The following is a 15,938-nucleotide window of genomic DNA, read 5'->3' on the forward strand; positions in this document are numbered from 1 at the left end:
ACAGATCAAGAGCGTGGGAGTAGCTCAACAGTGCGGGACGAGAACGTTCGGAATCTGATGAGATGTTCGTAAACCGATTGTACAATAATTACCAATCGATGTTTGTAAATATGTAAACTCGTATGTGTTAGAAGATAATCAGAGAGAGAGAGAGAGAGTCGAATAAAGTATGATTTCTTGTATTGATTCTTGCCTCAGCCTCCATATGGGGTACATGGGAGATTATTTATAGTGTCACAAGTTAGATCGTGACCTTTAGTTCGGGGTATACATGGTCTCATCCGATTAATTTACATGTCAAATTGTAGGCATCAGCCGCACCTAGCCTGCAATACATTTAGTGATTGGCAGAGCCGCCTCTACTAGTGACAAGATTTAACATTTACACTCATGACAAACGTCTTATGAATTATTCTAGTAAGATCTTTGTGCGGATGATCTATTGGGAGAAGTGTCATGGGAGTTGCTGCTTTATGACTTGGAGGCTTCCACCTCAGCTACAGAGCTTCAGCCAACAAGGCCTCGACATATGTGCTTCGGAAGCTCCTCAAGAGGCAATGATAAATGGGCATCGGTGTATATGGGCCTAGACATCTGTGGACCTCAATTTGTGGGCCTCGACTATACAAATCACCTCGGATTGAGTGCCACGTGGTTCAGCATGAGTTGGCTGTGGGCCCCGATGGGTTGCGCAACTGTGCGAACACGTAACAACCTCCATCAATAATTAAACCACATACCTTATTCTCCACATGGCATCTAGTGTGAAAGATATTTTCTCGTTGTTTCTCCTCTTCATCCACCTTGATTTGTGTGTTGAGTGCACGCATTAGCACAAGGGCTTCATTGTCCACCGTATGCTCCAACACTTCATCACCACTAATATCCTCTATTTCAGGCATCCCGTCTCCATCACTATCACTAACTACTTCTCCATTAACACTCAAGATCATTGCTCTCTTGTTAGGACATTGAGATGCAATGTGCCCGTTTCCCAAGCATTTGAAGCATTTAATGTCCCAGCTTCTAGTAGTTTGTGACTCCGCCTTTGGTGGTTCCTTGACAGTATTTTCTTCCTTCCCACTTGGCACTTCAGCTTTATTGTTTGCAACAGCCCCATCAACCCTGTCATCATCCCCTCTCAACCTCCAAGCTGAGTTAGGCCCCGATTGATTTCTAGCTATCCCCTTCCGCTTCAACTGTCGTTCCACCTTCATAGCCACATGCAGCATATCCTCCAACTCTACATAGTACTACAACTCCACCACATTAGCAATATCTCTGTTCAACCCATTTAAAAAAAGAGCCATACTGGCTTCCCAGTCCTCCTCCAGATTCGCCCTAATCATGAAGATTTACATCTCCTTGTGATAGTCCTTCACACTCCTAGAACACTGATTTAACCCCTACAACCTTTGATGGAGTTCCCTATAGTAATGGCTAGGTATAAATCGTTTTCTCGTCATCGCCTTCAACTCACTCCACGTGTTGATAGGCTTCTCCTGATTCCTACGCCTCGATGTCATCACCTGATCCCACCAAGTGATCGCGTAGTCAATAAATTCAAGGATTGCTAACCTTACCTTCTTCTCCTCAGAATAATTATAACACTCAAAAATTAATTCCACCTTCCTTTCCCACTCCAAGTACGCCTTTGGGTCACTCCTCCCCTTAAATTGAGGAATGGACATTTTGATATTGCCCATCCGCTTCATCTCCCTGATTATTCCTACCCCGTCGTTTAAAACGATCCCCTCTATTCCTCATTCTCCCCTATTCAATTCCATGAAACTCATTCTCATCCAAATCACTACCATACACATATTCCTCTTGCGTCTCTACCCTAGGTCCCTGCCTACCATGTCCCATATGAAGATAGGTAACAGATGCATCAAGCCTATCTATCCTATCACCCATATCCTTTAACATCCTCTCAAACTGCCTCATCACATCGTCAAACATACTTTTTTGACCACCAATTCTGCTTGAATTCAATCCTTCACTGCCAAACATCCTAAACTAAAAAATAAAAATAAAAAAAATTATTTTTACCTTACCAAAATTCACTCGGGAATCACTCAATTTCGGCTTTTACCCTCAATGAATCTCACTACTCAGCCTTTTTCCACTCACTGTTTCCAATCAATGTTTCAAAGAACAATTCAAATTCAATATCTTGTGGAGATTCAATTGGATTGTGGGTAAGACTCGGGAAATTTTTAAGACTCAAAGAACGGACAGAAATTTTGGAATGAATTATGAAAATTCAAAAAGTGATCTTGAATTTCTGACTGATTGAACTACCTTGATAGAAACTTTAATATGAATTCAAGAAAGTGGTTCTTGAATTGGAATTTGATACAATAAAAATTTTTTTTTACCCAAATAATGACTTTGACTTTTTTTTTTTTTTAATTTTCGGACAGTGAACAGCTAAAAAAAATTTGATTTTTTTTACTCATTAAATAGAAAATTCGACTACAACGCTAACGAAACGAACGAAAGTTGATTTGAACGCAAATTGAATCCAAAAACAACTTTTGAAATTTTTTTTTGGATTTTTGTGTATTAAAGAATCGAAATTAATAACTGACTCCCGAAAAAATAAAAAATAAAAAAAAAACTGACTCAATAAGAAAAGGAAAAGATATAACCTTCGATTTTGGAGCCTTAACTCTAATACCAAATGATGCGAACCTGATAGCAACGAACACTAACGAACCCACAACTAGATTGACTCAATTCCCAAAAACGCCAAATAATCGATGGTTTTGGATTTAATCCCCAATCAAGGAACTAAGCAACCACAAGTATATAAACTAATGACCTCTTAATTACACGAAATAATGATCTCACCCGAATAATTGTGAACGCCACAAGAAATAATGAATTCCTTGATAAGTTCAATTGTTCTAACAAAAAAAAGGATTGGAAGCAAAATCGCTCAATGAATAGAATCTCTCAAATTGTCAAAAAAAGTCCATTATGATGAAAATAATATTCTATTTATATGAAAAACCTAAAATCTAATTAAGAACGGAAAAAATGCATTCAAAATATTAAAAAGATCAAAACTCTAGTAAAAATAGGAAACTCGTGAAAACTGCAACTTCGATCCCGAAATTACTGCTATGCAACCACATAGAAGAAATCTATGCGGTCGCATAGATCAAACCTTGACTGCATCCAAATTCCCTACACCTCCTCATGCGACTGCACGATATATGTGCTATGCAGTCACATAGCATCTTCTTTGGCTCCACAATCCGATTGTTTGAATTATGTGGCTCCAAGTTGTTTTGGTCGTCAATCCCTTCATATGACTTATCACTTAACAAATTAACTTCACTTGCTCGGCCCTTAATGGTTCTTGAATATCTCAAATGTGGCTTTGGCTTCGTCCAATCAATCGTCATATCTTCAATAATTGGTGGCGCATCCCGAATCATATCAAACTCATTCAAATTTCATCACATCATCTATTGATAAACATATCTGTAATTATATTATACATGTAACATAATCATCTAAATTTTGATTTGGTTGAATTTTCGTTATTTAGACTTGAATTTGAAACCTTAATTTGAAGAAGACTTACTCTTCTTGAAATTTCCGAACACAATTTTTTCTCCTCTTTTTACTTTAGACTTTTATTTGCACATGAAACCATGAATACTTCTTGATATGCCCATGTTTGAATCCTATTTTCAATCACACATTTCTCAATAAAATAATATTACAACATATTTAAAGTTATTTTTATTTTTTAAATACACATTCTCTATCAGCCGATTTCAAAATGAATTCTAACCTAAAAAAATGGGGCTCAAACATGGTAGCTTAATTTTATTTACATGAATGTGAATAAGCAGAAAAGGAAAGAACTAGGGTTTGAACTTGGGATGAAATTTTTATCATATCATAGTTTTGTAAAAGTAAAGACGACCCTCCAGTGATTTGTACTGGGTAAATTATTCAATCAAGATGCTAGAATTCACTTGAACATAAAATTCAGTTATCAGTCCCAAATAAATTAAAATTGAGAGAGATAACAAATAAATGCAAAGTCTAGTAGCCATCAGCAAAATTAATTCATTTCACAAAACTTGATAAGCTCTAATAAATTCTAAATTTTGTCTAATTCCTCCAATTTAAAAACATCTCATTACACAATTCACACCCAATATATGTTAGTTTCTCTTTTCACAAATCCCCCAAAGGAAAGGTAAATGGAAATGTTGTTCTCCAACGTCCAAATACTCCACGGAGGTAGCAATGGATAGCGAGAGGAACAATTCCTTTTAAGCTTCATTTCAAAATACCACATCGTGATAAAAAGATTTACAGTGTAGATCCAAAATTGATGAAGCAGAATTAAGAAATAAAATGTAAAGAAGTAGGATGAAACAACTCAGTCCCTTAGATGTTCATAATGAATTGCGATCATATTCGCAGATCATTACAGGTCTGTAGAGATCATCACCGTTGTTCCATTAACCATAATTATTGTACAATTAAATAAAAATTTTGTAGCAAGAGCAGCACGCTCAAATAGTCAAATTTAATGGAGAAATGTAGATGCCCCAGCGTACTTCTAAAGCAATGAAGAGAAAAACACCTTAGGAGACATGTGGCAAGAGCAGCACGCTCAATTTTGCTTCAAGGGAACGAGTCGATCGGAAATTGATATCGATTCCGCCAACCAGATAAAGAAGCTTCTTCACATTTCTTTTTCAAATCGAGCGCATAAATTAACGAAAAGATATTACAAAAACGGAGAAACTTATGGGAAGATCTGAAGGCATACCCTGAACCCTAATTTTATGATGCAATGGAAGAAAGGAGCCGTCAGGCTCCGAGTAGATTGGGAGAGTAACGCAAAGCCTAGTTATATAGAGAGGGCAAGGGAAATCTAACGGCGTCGATGCTTCCACAGGAGATTTGTGGCTGAGATTTAAGAATGAAGAATATAAATGTTTAGGGTTTGAATCTGACTGGGTATTTAGGTTCCAATTGAGGTATTTGGATATACTGGAATCGGAATATTTTAGTTGAGCCATAAATTGGGACTTAAAAAATTTTGATAAATATTTAGTTGAAATTAACAATTAATTTAATCATATAAATAAGATTCATAATTTTTATCTTTTTTTAATCACATTTATTTTAATTTCTATTAAAATTTACTAAAAATTTGGAGTAAGTTTAGTTTGCTTTCAAATTGTTTTCATTTTTGAAAACATGTTTATGTGATATTTCTGAAAACTGAAAATTAAAAATCAACTCAAAACTGAAAATTAAAAATGAAACACAAAACAGAAGAATAATACTATTTGCAGTCGCTCACTGCGACAATCGCCCTACGTGACATACATATGGCAGGTGGTTATTTGATGCATTAACAAAGCTATACCATTATTTTTAGCCATACCAAATATATTAACAGGGCTATCAACTCGTAATTTTAGGATTGGGAAGTTGATGATTGATTTGTTCAATTTTGTAAGTTGAGACAATCAAAAGATTGGAGAACAAAATGCAGTTATTCTTAAAATCTTAATTAAATGATCCAACTTTATAAGGTGTTACTCTAATGATAATTTAATGAATGTTAAATTTCCTTTAAGTGTTCCTAATTAAAATTTTAATAGATTTTACTAAAATTCATTAAAACCTAGATATCTCCAACTAAGGTTTGAATGGATTTCAATGAAATCATTTAAAATTTAGATATCCTAATGAATTTTTAAAATATTTGAATAAATTTCAATCTTAAAAATATACCTAACAAACTCTTTTTGAGATTCTTATAAATTTTGTGAAAATTTATTCGAATTCATGAAATTTATTAGAAATTAAAATTCACTAAAATCTATCTAGCATCAACCATCTTTACTAAAATAAGCATTTTCAATTATGTATGGATGGTAAATATTAATAGTTGACCTGGCTTACTTTTTTAGGTAATTATGATGCCTAATCAAGTTGTGAATGCAAAATTTGAACAAGATACTACTTGATTATTATCCGGTAGATGACGAGTTAGTTTAAACTTTGGTAGCTACAACTCGATATCATATTTACCTAGAAACTCTAGGGTATTTTTAGAATTTAGGTCAAAAATGAGGGTATTTTCAAGATAAATAGGAAATGGGGCTAAATATAAAATTCTCTATCCAACTTGGTCCTCAAGAAATTTCATGTACTCTTAGCTGGATTTGGGATCCATGCACCCCAAGAGCAGAAAAGAGAGGAACTACATAAAAATCAAATGAAATGAATCTGAGTGAGAGACAATTCTTGCTAGGATCTTAACAAAATATTCCTTTTGTCAATTTCTTCTATGTTCTAATCTGGTATATGCATTCGGCTTGTGTAGTTAAAGAGAAGCTTAAAATTTTTATATCTACACAACAAACTGTATGAACAAATACGCGAAAGTAAAAATTTAACGCGTTAGCAAATCTTGTTTACTCCAAGAGCTTTGACACATCGGTGGTGATAGGGACCTGAGAGCTGCTGGAGGAACTGAGAATGTAGGGTGTAAGCCAGCCAATAGACTATACAATGTTCAATTAATTTCCATTACAAAAGACACTGCCTACCAACCAATTGACACAACTTTTAAAAACTATGTTTAACAAGCAAGGAGATGGAGAAGAGAAAAACTTCTAGGTCACATCATATTATATTTTTGTTGCTCCCTTTGCTTGGGGGAGATTCCCTACAAAGCTAGCACAACCATCAGCAGAGCACCAATCAGCAAAGAGTTACCAGACCTTGTAGAGTCGTAGACTACTTGAGTTGCTGGGTATCATTCTGTTCAGGCAATGGTAGCATTTTGTTTTACAACGCAACTTCCACAAGATTATGCTGCCAATATTCATCTACTCCACCAGCAGATTGTAAAGAACGTAAGATCACCAGATCAATTACTTGTATCGTTTCCCCATGCACCGTCCCACTCACTGTTTGGTGCATCCTTGGGTCCATCAATGTAGTTTTGACTTGCATGGGGATGGTGAGGTCCAGGAAGCCCGTCCATGCCGGGGAACTGAGCGTTCTTGGGTTTTGTTTTGATTCCTAATAGTCTCAGCACAAATCTAGCAAGCTCCCCATACAATAACCCGGACCGGTCAAACAGCTGCAAATGAATGCATTTCATGGTAAGCACGTGAAACACGCTAACAAGTTCCTGACGACAAAGTTGTAGATTCCATTCAATGTATAGTTGGATTTTGGCATTAAACAAAAACCAAGAATCTACCTGAAGAAGGGCGGTCATAAACATATGGAAAGCCTGTGTATTCTGATCTATCAACATTGCAACCCGGCCAAAGAAATTTACTGCACCATGCATCTGCAAGTGTCACCAAAAACTATAAATAAAAAAACCAACATACTGAGTGTACCACAGATAAGTGAGGGCTTAAATGAAAATGAGGTAAGAAAAAGTTCAAAAGAAGGCATAAAGTAATTCATTCATGCTCCATCTGAAAATTGTCAATATATGTTTTCTTCCCACAATTAGGAACGGTATCCTACAATAAAACTAAAAATCCCAACCTACAGTATTGGTTTCTCAGTGCTAATTACTAACTTTCCTAGTACACCCTCTTTATCTTTTTCCAGTTGCTCTTTCTTTTTGTGCATGCTCAGTGTTAGTTTGTTTAAGACCTCATTAGCATTGCAGGGCAATGGCCTGCAATCATCTAACAAATCAACAGCAGCATTTTTGGACAATCATGGGATAATTCCAATATAACATTCCCCTATTCTAGGGAAAATTGCAGACGAGGTACCAAACTTTCGTTTATTGGCAGACTTTGCCCAAACCTTTCATTTGTACCACTGGAGGTACCCAGCCTTCAAAAAAATCGCACCCGGAGTCCAAATTAACAAAAACCGTTAGTTTGACTGTTATTGACCAAAAATTAAAGGTCTAACCAATTGTTGCCTGATTTTTAAATGGGCAAATGTGTAACTTTACCTTTTCATATAAAAATTTAAATAAAAGAATAATAAAACAGTCATCTTCTCCACCCACCCAAAACTAAAAGTCATCTTCTCTACCCACCAAAAACCAGGTATCTGCGAATAAAATCAAAAATTGGAATCTCACTGACTTCCTCACCTTCCCCGGAAGCTTGACTGAAATCTCAAAAGCTAATTTCAAACCTTGCAACTCATTTTCCTCACTCTCCAAAAATCAGTAAAATCTAGAAGAAAGAAAATAAAAACCCTTCTTTGCCCATCGACAAGAAGCCATCGAATACCAGTGCATTTGTATGGACTAGTTTTTGGGAGAAAGAAGATAAAAACCCATCAAATGCCCATTTCATTTACTAGTTTCTTTTTCTTTTTTTTTTTTTGGCCCCCTTTTACTCTCTTCCCTTGAAACCCTCAATTCCATTTTTTCCCAAATAACCCCTCAAATCCTACAAATATCCCCACTATATCCTCTCCTTCTCCTCCCATTTCTCCTCTCACTGGTCATTCTCCCAATTTACATCGGAGCTAGTCATTCTGGAAGTGCAAATTGGTTTTGTTCATTTACCAAACTGGTTTTTGGTTTTCTTGGGGGTGGGGAGTGGGGATGTGGGGCGTTGAGTGGAGATGATGATTGGAGTTTTTTATTTTTTGGTTTTAAATATAATTCTTTTATTTAAATTTTTTATATGAAAATGTAAAGTTACACATTTGCCCCTTTAAAAATCAGTGACAATTGGTCAGACCTTTAATTTTTTGTCAATAACAGTCAAACTAACGGTTTCTATTAATTTGGACTTCGGGTGCGAATTTTTTGAAGGTTTGGTATCTCTGGTGGTACAAACGAAAGGTTTGGGCAAAGTCTGCTAATAAACGAAAGGTTTGGTACCTCAGCTACAATTTTCCCCCCATTCTAAATCTACCGATTAACTGGACAAACTCGTTACAGCTATATATGACTTGAAAATGACGAATAGAATCTGGATCTAATGAATGTTGACCAAACATGAGTCTTTCAAACAATCAAAGCTTTTGTTCCATTGTTAAGCCCAAATAAGAGGCCAACAGAGACACAATTTCTTGGCTTACCACTCGCATTAATGAAATCCAGAAACCTGGTGGAGAAGATGGAGCACCATACGGATTATTTGGATCCTGCTCACCATTTGGACCGCCCATGCCCATGCCCATGCCCATTCCCATTCCCATTCCATAACCTCCCATACGACCTCCAAAGCCACTATTATACATTCCCCCACTATTCATGCCTCCTCCATAAAGTCCGCCATAACCTCCTCTGCACATGTTGTTGCCGTACAATCCACCGCCATACGACCCTCCAAATCCTCCAGATGTACCGTACATGCCAGATGAACCATGCAAGCCAGATGAACCATACATTCCTGTTCCATAACCAGAATTATAATTCAGGCCAGAACCATAAGCTGAATAGCATAGAACCAAGAGGCAAGCTTCCATCAGACATCATAAAGGATATACATATATACAAACATTTTGTGTTGGTGTGTGTTTTATGCCAAAAGAATCAAACGGGCTAACTAAAACTACATGAACCGTGCCCATCTCTAAAATTTTAATCATATTCCAATCGTTGTCGGAGGAAAGGCAGACAGCTACATTGGCTTGCAGCTGGAGGGCCTTCCCGGTTTATAAATGGTATCTGAAGATTGAAACGCCCAATTATAAGATGACATATGCTTATCACACTTAACATTACATGTCTAATCAGGATAACGAGGTCAATGTCTCCTTTACATGTATATTATCTATCTCTCTTTCAATTTCGTTTTGCTATTTTCAAGGAGGCCAAATTCATCATATTTGTACATAATGCACAGTGCTGAAAATCATATAGAGAAGTGTATGAATACTTGAATGATGCCTAACTAGCCTGCAAAATTCGAGAGCTGCTGCTCTGCCCCTGCTTGAGGGATGTGGTCTTTTCTTCAAGGAACTGGAAGGATGCTCTTTCTTGACTTTCTTGTAACCCACTAGTCCCCTCCATCGTTGGGAAAATCAAGAACACTCCTTTTCCTCAAATTTTAATTTATTTATTTTTTTTCCCTTTTAAAGGTATTTTCATACTGTTCTATATTTCACGTGGCATGGACTCTGTTATTAATTTTTGACGTGTACACATCCACATATGCATGTCATGTAATCTATTAAATGATACAATTGACTAGACGAGATAGAATTGATATGGTAAGTTCCCATATTGCTTGATTGCCAAAATTGAAAGGTCGTATCGCATATAGAAAAACCTAAAATTTGAGAATTTTTTCTTCTAAAATTTACTCAAAACAATTCACAGATTTACTCTTCCATTTTTGTGTCAGGGCTATAAATATTAACCGAGAATTTAATTGTTCAAACGATATAGTTGGTGACTAAGCACATGATAAAAATAATAAATCAAATAAAAAAGTGCTTAAAATTAAATAAAAAAATAAATTTACAACTGCAAAACAAAAGTATCCATCTATTGTAGATAAAATTGTTGATACCTCCGTAAGTGCTTCCATAAGTCTGTTGTTCCCATGGCCTAGTAGGAACAGGTCTCCCAACTGTGTTTCTGTTAAAATTTGTATTCCTATCACCTGTTGAAACTTCACCGGGTTGTGCAGTTCCAGAAGCCTCCACTACATCACTCGTACTACCAGCAGAAGTCGGTTTAAAAGGTGCAGGACCAGAAGAGGGCCCAGCTCTTTCCCACGGTTTCTTGGTAGGGCTACTTCCTAATATAATGGATAACACAATAAATAGATGGGCACCAAAGGAAAATTTACATATGGAGTATAATAATACAACGTATCAAAACTGCTGCTTGAAATCTAAAACATATGGAACTTACTGAAACCACATCTTGAAAACTACACATGCGGAAACCAAAGGAAGAAAATTAAGGTAAATGATTCTCCATGCTGCACTCAAAGTCTCAATGCATCAGTGACACGATCAAACATGCCTAGAACAAAAGTGATTTTCTAAGACAAACATATAGCATCATGACATGTCCGTGCCTTGTCCATTGACAAAACTAAGAGAAGTCAGTCAATAAATCCTTGTAGCTTCTCCTCCTCAAGAATCCCTATTTACATTTCTATGGAAAAAATGCTTGACGTATCCTGTTATGTGGCTGTTTTGATAATTCAATGTTTTCTTTACTTTATTTTTTGTATTTTGAATAAGTCATGAGTAGTTATGGATCAATCTATGCCTTTGGGTTGTTCCATTACTTTAGCAAGATAATAGGCTATGTGAAGCACGTGACAGTAATGCTCTCATTTATTCGTATATAAAACCTTGTGTTGAATAAAACTGAGATTGTGATTATCTGCATTCAAACTGAACATTTAACTATGGGATGTTTTACACCCTTGAAAAGCCAGAGGTTTATTCAAAGTTTCGACTTAATTCTTTAAAGTAAGAGCCTAACAACTGGGTATTTAGGCTGAATGAATTATTACATAATCAATCCTATATATAAGAGTACAATCCTATCATTAGAAGGAAAGAGAAAAAAAAGGAAAAAATAAAAAATCCTATTACTAAAAGGAAAAATATTAATTTCCAACTAGATTAGGATATAAGCTAGAAAGAAATATTTCAGTAATCTCCATTCTAACTTTTCTATTCTAACTTATCATTTGGTACAAGGTCCACGCATTGAGCTGCTAAAGAAACATCTGGAACGATTGGATAAATGTTGGAATGACCAACAACCACAGAACTCTTATACCAATTCACGGAGCTGATGATTGTATAAGTGCTTCAGGAGAACTGAACATCGGAAAACAGCTGCAGGAGATGGGAATCAGGGAAACTTCTTCTCCATACCTTCACAGGCTAAATGGAATCCAATTAAATCAGCATTTACAATCCAATCCATTGAATATCTTCTTACTCGAGACGGAAAAGTTGGTTCCAGAGCACAGTGAAAAGGACAATAGAACAAATTGAATTTGTTCCAGTCAACAACAAGAGTATCCTTGCCCTCTTCTTTTAAGTTGGATGGTGATGCAAAAACATGGCATTATTCGATATGTTTAGAACTTATAATTTCATTAGCTCCCAAATGGGAAAGACTGGACTAGTTATTATGCTTCACAAACAACCAGATTTACCAGAATGCCAGTAAGCATATTCTTTCAAATGATGGCGTCAACAAAGCAAGCTCTAGGAGGTGCAATTGAATATCCCAACCAATTCAATTGAGGGAAAGCAGGGGGTTACTACCCATAAGAAAGCAATATCGCCAGTCCCTCACTACCAAGGTTGGACCGCCGACCAATTATAGTGAGACCTTACTTGTATCCTCACTTCTAAAATAGGAAATTGAGAGGCCTGCAAAGGAAGCCGCTGTTTGCCCCTATTAAATTAAAATTCATTTTTCTCTCCCTTTTTATCAATCACGTTTTTCAATAAAATAATATTACATGTAAATCTAAAAACTTTTTCTTCCTTTTTAACCACACATTTTTCAAAAAATTACTATTCCCCTCATTATAATTCGAAATAATGGAATCCAAACAGGGGCAAAATGTTTGGCTTTAGTAATGATTTGATCAAACACAATCCCTTATTCATTGCTGGTGTTCTTGGTATAAAAACAAGATGGGTCATGGTGGACATGCATCAATATATAGCTTAAACAAAATTACAGTGACAAATAAATTTCCACTTCCTATAATTGATAAGCTCTTGGAAAACTAGTTGGATTTTGAAATNCTAAGTTAGAATGCACTAAAAGATGTGGCCAAATGGCCTTATCAACACATCAAGGTCACTAAGAATCATAGGTAATTCCACTCAATCTCCTTAATGTTCCTTCAACTTTCCCAAGCACTCATGGATGATGTATGCGAGGAATATAAAAACAGTTTTTACCACATTGGGACTGACGTACTTGAAGCTTACAAAATGCAACTTCGGGCAAATGACAGTTAAATAATCGGGTGATGTGAAACAGAAAATTCGATAATTGTTGAAGCAAAGGCCTCTTGGACGAAACCAAAAAGTACATAAGCTTGGAGAGGATTTCCATGTTATTATAGGAAATTCATCCAAAACCATGGAAAAATAGCATTTCCATTTCCCACTCACTGTTATGTTGGAAAAGAAATGCTCAATTGGGGCCAACTTGCACAAGAAACATTCTTGAAAATAAAGCTCGACGGGCTACAACTCTGGTACCTATCTCTCCAGGATTCTTTTAAAAGAATTATTTGAAAGCTTATCTCACCCGACGCAGTCATTGACACGGTCAAATCAGGTTAATGGTTCAACTGGGTCGGTCATTGTAGGTTCGGAAGTCTAACTAGCAACGCACTTAAAAGTGAATGGCAATCCTAAGTAATTAAAATTACAGAAAAATTTGAAAAAATATGCAGTGAACTGTAAAAGCTGCAGTACAAACAGTGGGTAATTTTTTCTAGGACTGGCTGCCCAAAGATTCTCAACTCATGAGCCCAAGGACTAGCGCTATTTGAGATGTTGCTCTTGCTCAAGGCCTAAGGAGTAGTTCGAATGGTTGTCTTAGACCAAATACTGTTACAACACATTAAAGCTAGTTGGCATTCAATGGTAAAATGGTACTATTTGAAATTGTTCAACGTTTCCTCCAAAATTGTTAGACTTATATTCCTATTAATGCAGAAGTTGAAGATGTTGTGCAAGAGCTACTTATGTGTCATTAAATTCTAAGAGAAGTGAAGGAGAACATCCAACCAGCCCACAAGAGACAGAAGATTATTTATGATTTGATGTTGGAAATTTTGTTTATTTGCAGTAGCTACACTATCGATGTGTTACAGCGGCAGTGTGAGGAAACTCGGAGCCTTCAGAGGGATCTTGTGGGCCATTTGATATCATATAAATGTGGGCTAGGCATATAAGTTGAGGCTACCGAAAAATTTATGAATTTCACATTCAGCCACTGACAAAGAAGACTATATATCATCATCAGGAGAAAACTAATCTTCCTGAGTTGAATGTAAATGATGACCAAGTTCCAGTACCCAGGTTGTTTTTTATCAAACTAGTGATGGATAAAAATAAGACACTGGAGGTTTTATAACCTCGAAGAGCCAGCTATTTCTCCAAACTCCGCACCTGATTCTTTAAACATGGAGATGACACAATCAGCTTACGTAGAGAACTAAAAATTCCAGTAAAAATTGACCACTGGTGTGTCATTAAGTACCGAGAAACACAATATAGCAAGAAAATTTCTCATTTACTCAATGTATACACCAAGCAGAAAATGGAGATCCGATTGCCAAGAACCTTAAAACAAAATTAGTACAATTTCTTTTTTCCAAAATCAAACATCAAAAGCCCATTAAAATTTTAATAAACTTTTCTCCTCCTTCTTTATAACCACACGTTCTTCAATCAAATAATTTCCACCATAAATTATAAAAAATAAAAAATAAATAAATTACCTACTCCATAATACATTTTACCACAATTTCTCATTATAAACAAGGGCTTACAGCAATAGGTACAAGTTAACAAATAACAAAAATTGTTAAGGAGTTAAATAAAACCACAATACTGATTAATGGAAACGAATACATATTGAAATTGAATTCATCTGCACCCACCTGATGATTGCTGGGCTTTGTTTTCCATAGCAGAGAAGCGGGGAAGAGAGAGAAAAATTGGTTGCAAAGTTCCAAATTGTGGTTTATCTCTATTGCAATGCCCAATAAAATATGCTTCTATCCGTATTTTTGCAATGCCCAAGAAAATATGCTGCCATTTCTCAGACGAACGAGTTTGACACCCATTTTTATAAAAAAAATTAAATTTTAGAATAATTAATTGATGGAGAATGTGTGAATGAAAAATAATGTTCTTGTTTGGCCCTCATTAAATTACATTCTATTATATTTTATTTTTTTCTTTTTTATTTTCAATCTTTCATAAAATAATATTACAATTTTCTAAGGAGTGCTTGACAGCTTTCAACGCCTTAAAAGAAAAACTGGTTTCTGCTCCAGTATTGGCTTCTCCAGATTGGAATTATCCGTTCGAGCTTATGTGTGATGCCAGTGATCACGCAGTGGGCGCAGCGTTAGGTCAACGAAAGGAGAAAAGTTCTCATGTGATTCACTATGCTAGTAAGACTTTGGATGAGGCTCAAATGAATTATGCGACTACAAAAAAAGAGCTCTTGTTAGTAGTGTTCGCCGTTGACAAATTCAGATCATACTGGATTGGGTCAAAAGTGATTGTCTATACAGATCATTCAGCATTAAAATATCTAATGAGCAAGAAGGATGCAAAGCCGAGACTTATTCGTTGGATACTCCTATTGCAAGAGTTTGATCTGGAAATTAGAGATAAAAAGGGGAGTGAGAATGTTGTGGCAGATCACCTCTCACACCTTGAATCACATGAGTCAAATCCTACATTGGAGATCAATGAAGTCTTTCCTGATGAAATGCTCTTTCAGATTATCACTACACCATGGTACGCCAATTATGTCAATTATTTGGCCCGCTCCATCATCCCACCAGACTACTCGAGTCACCAAAAGAAGAAATTTTTCAGTGACCTAAAACACTACTTTTGGGATGATCCAATTCTTTACAGAAAGGGTCCAGATCAGATCATACGCCGTTATGTGCCAGAGGTGAAGCAGCATCAAGTATTAGAGTCATGCCACTCTGCACCTTATGGGGGCCACTTCGCAGCAACCAAGACAGCAGCAAAGGTACTGCAATCGGGTTTTTATTAGCCTACATTGTTCAAGTACGCCCATTATATGGTAAAACATTGTGATAAGTGCCAAATGACTGGAAATATCTCAAGGAGGAACGAGATGCCTTTGAACAGTATTTTGGAGGTTGAAATATTCGATGTTTGGGGTATTGATTTCATGGGACCATTTCCTCCATCCTATGGTCAACAATATATAC

General features: G+C 36.2%; 1 protein-coding gene across 1 annotated transcript; it reads right to left on the minus strand.

Annotated features, from left to right (window-relative positions):
- Nucleotides 1–6,423: 6,423 nt before the first annotated feature.
- LOC111398518 (peroxisomal membrane protein 13-like) lies at nt 6,424–14,786 on the minus strand. Its single transcript, XM_023025456.1, has 5 exons — nt 14,619–14,786; nt 10,518–10,748; nt 9,079–9,392; nt 7,268–7,360; nt 6,424–7,144 (listed from the first exon to the last, which is right to left on the minus strand). The coding sequence occupies exons 1-5, from the start codon at nt 14,644–14,646 to the stop codon at nt 6,929–6,931; spliced, it is 882 nt and encodes a 293-aa protein (XP_022881224.1). The 5' UTR covers nt 14,647–14,786; the 3' UTR covers nt 6,424–6,928.
- Between the last annotated feature and the right edge of the window lie 1,152 nt (nt 14,787–15,938).

Source organism: Olea europaea, chromosome 8 (assembly GCF_002742605.1).
Source record: "Olea europaea var. sylvestris chromosome 8, O_europaea_v1, whole genome shotgun sequence".
NCBI lineage: Eukaryota > Viridiplantae > Streptophyta > Magnoliopsida > Lamiales > Oleaceae > Olea > Olea europaea.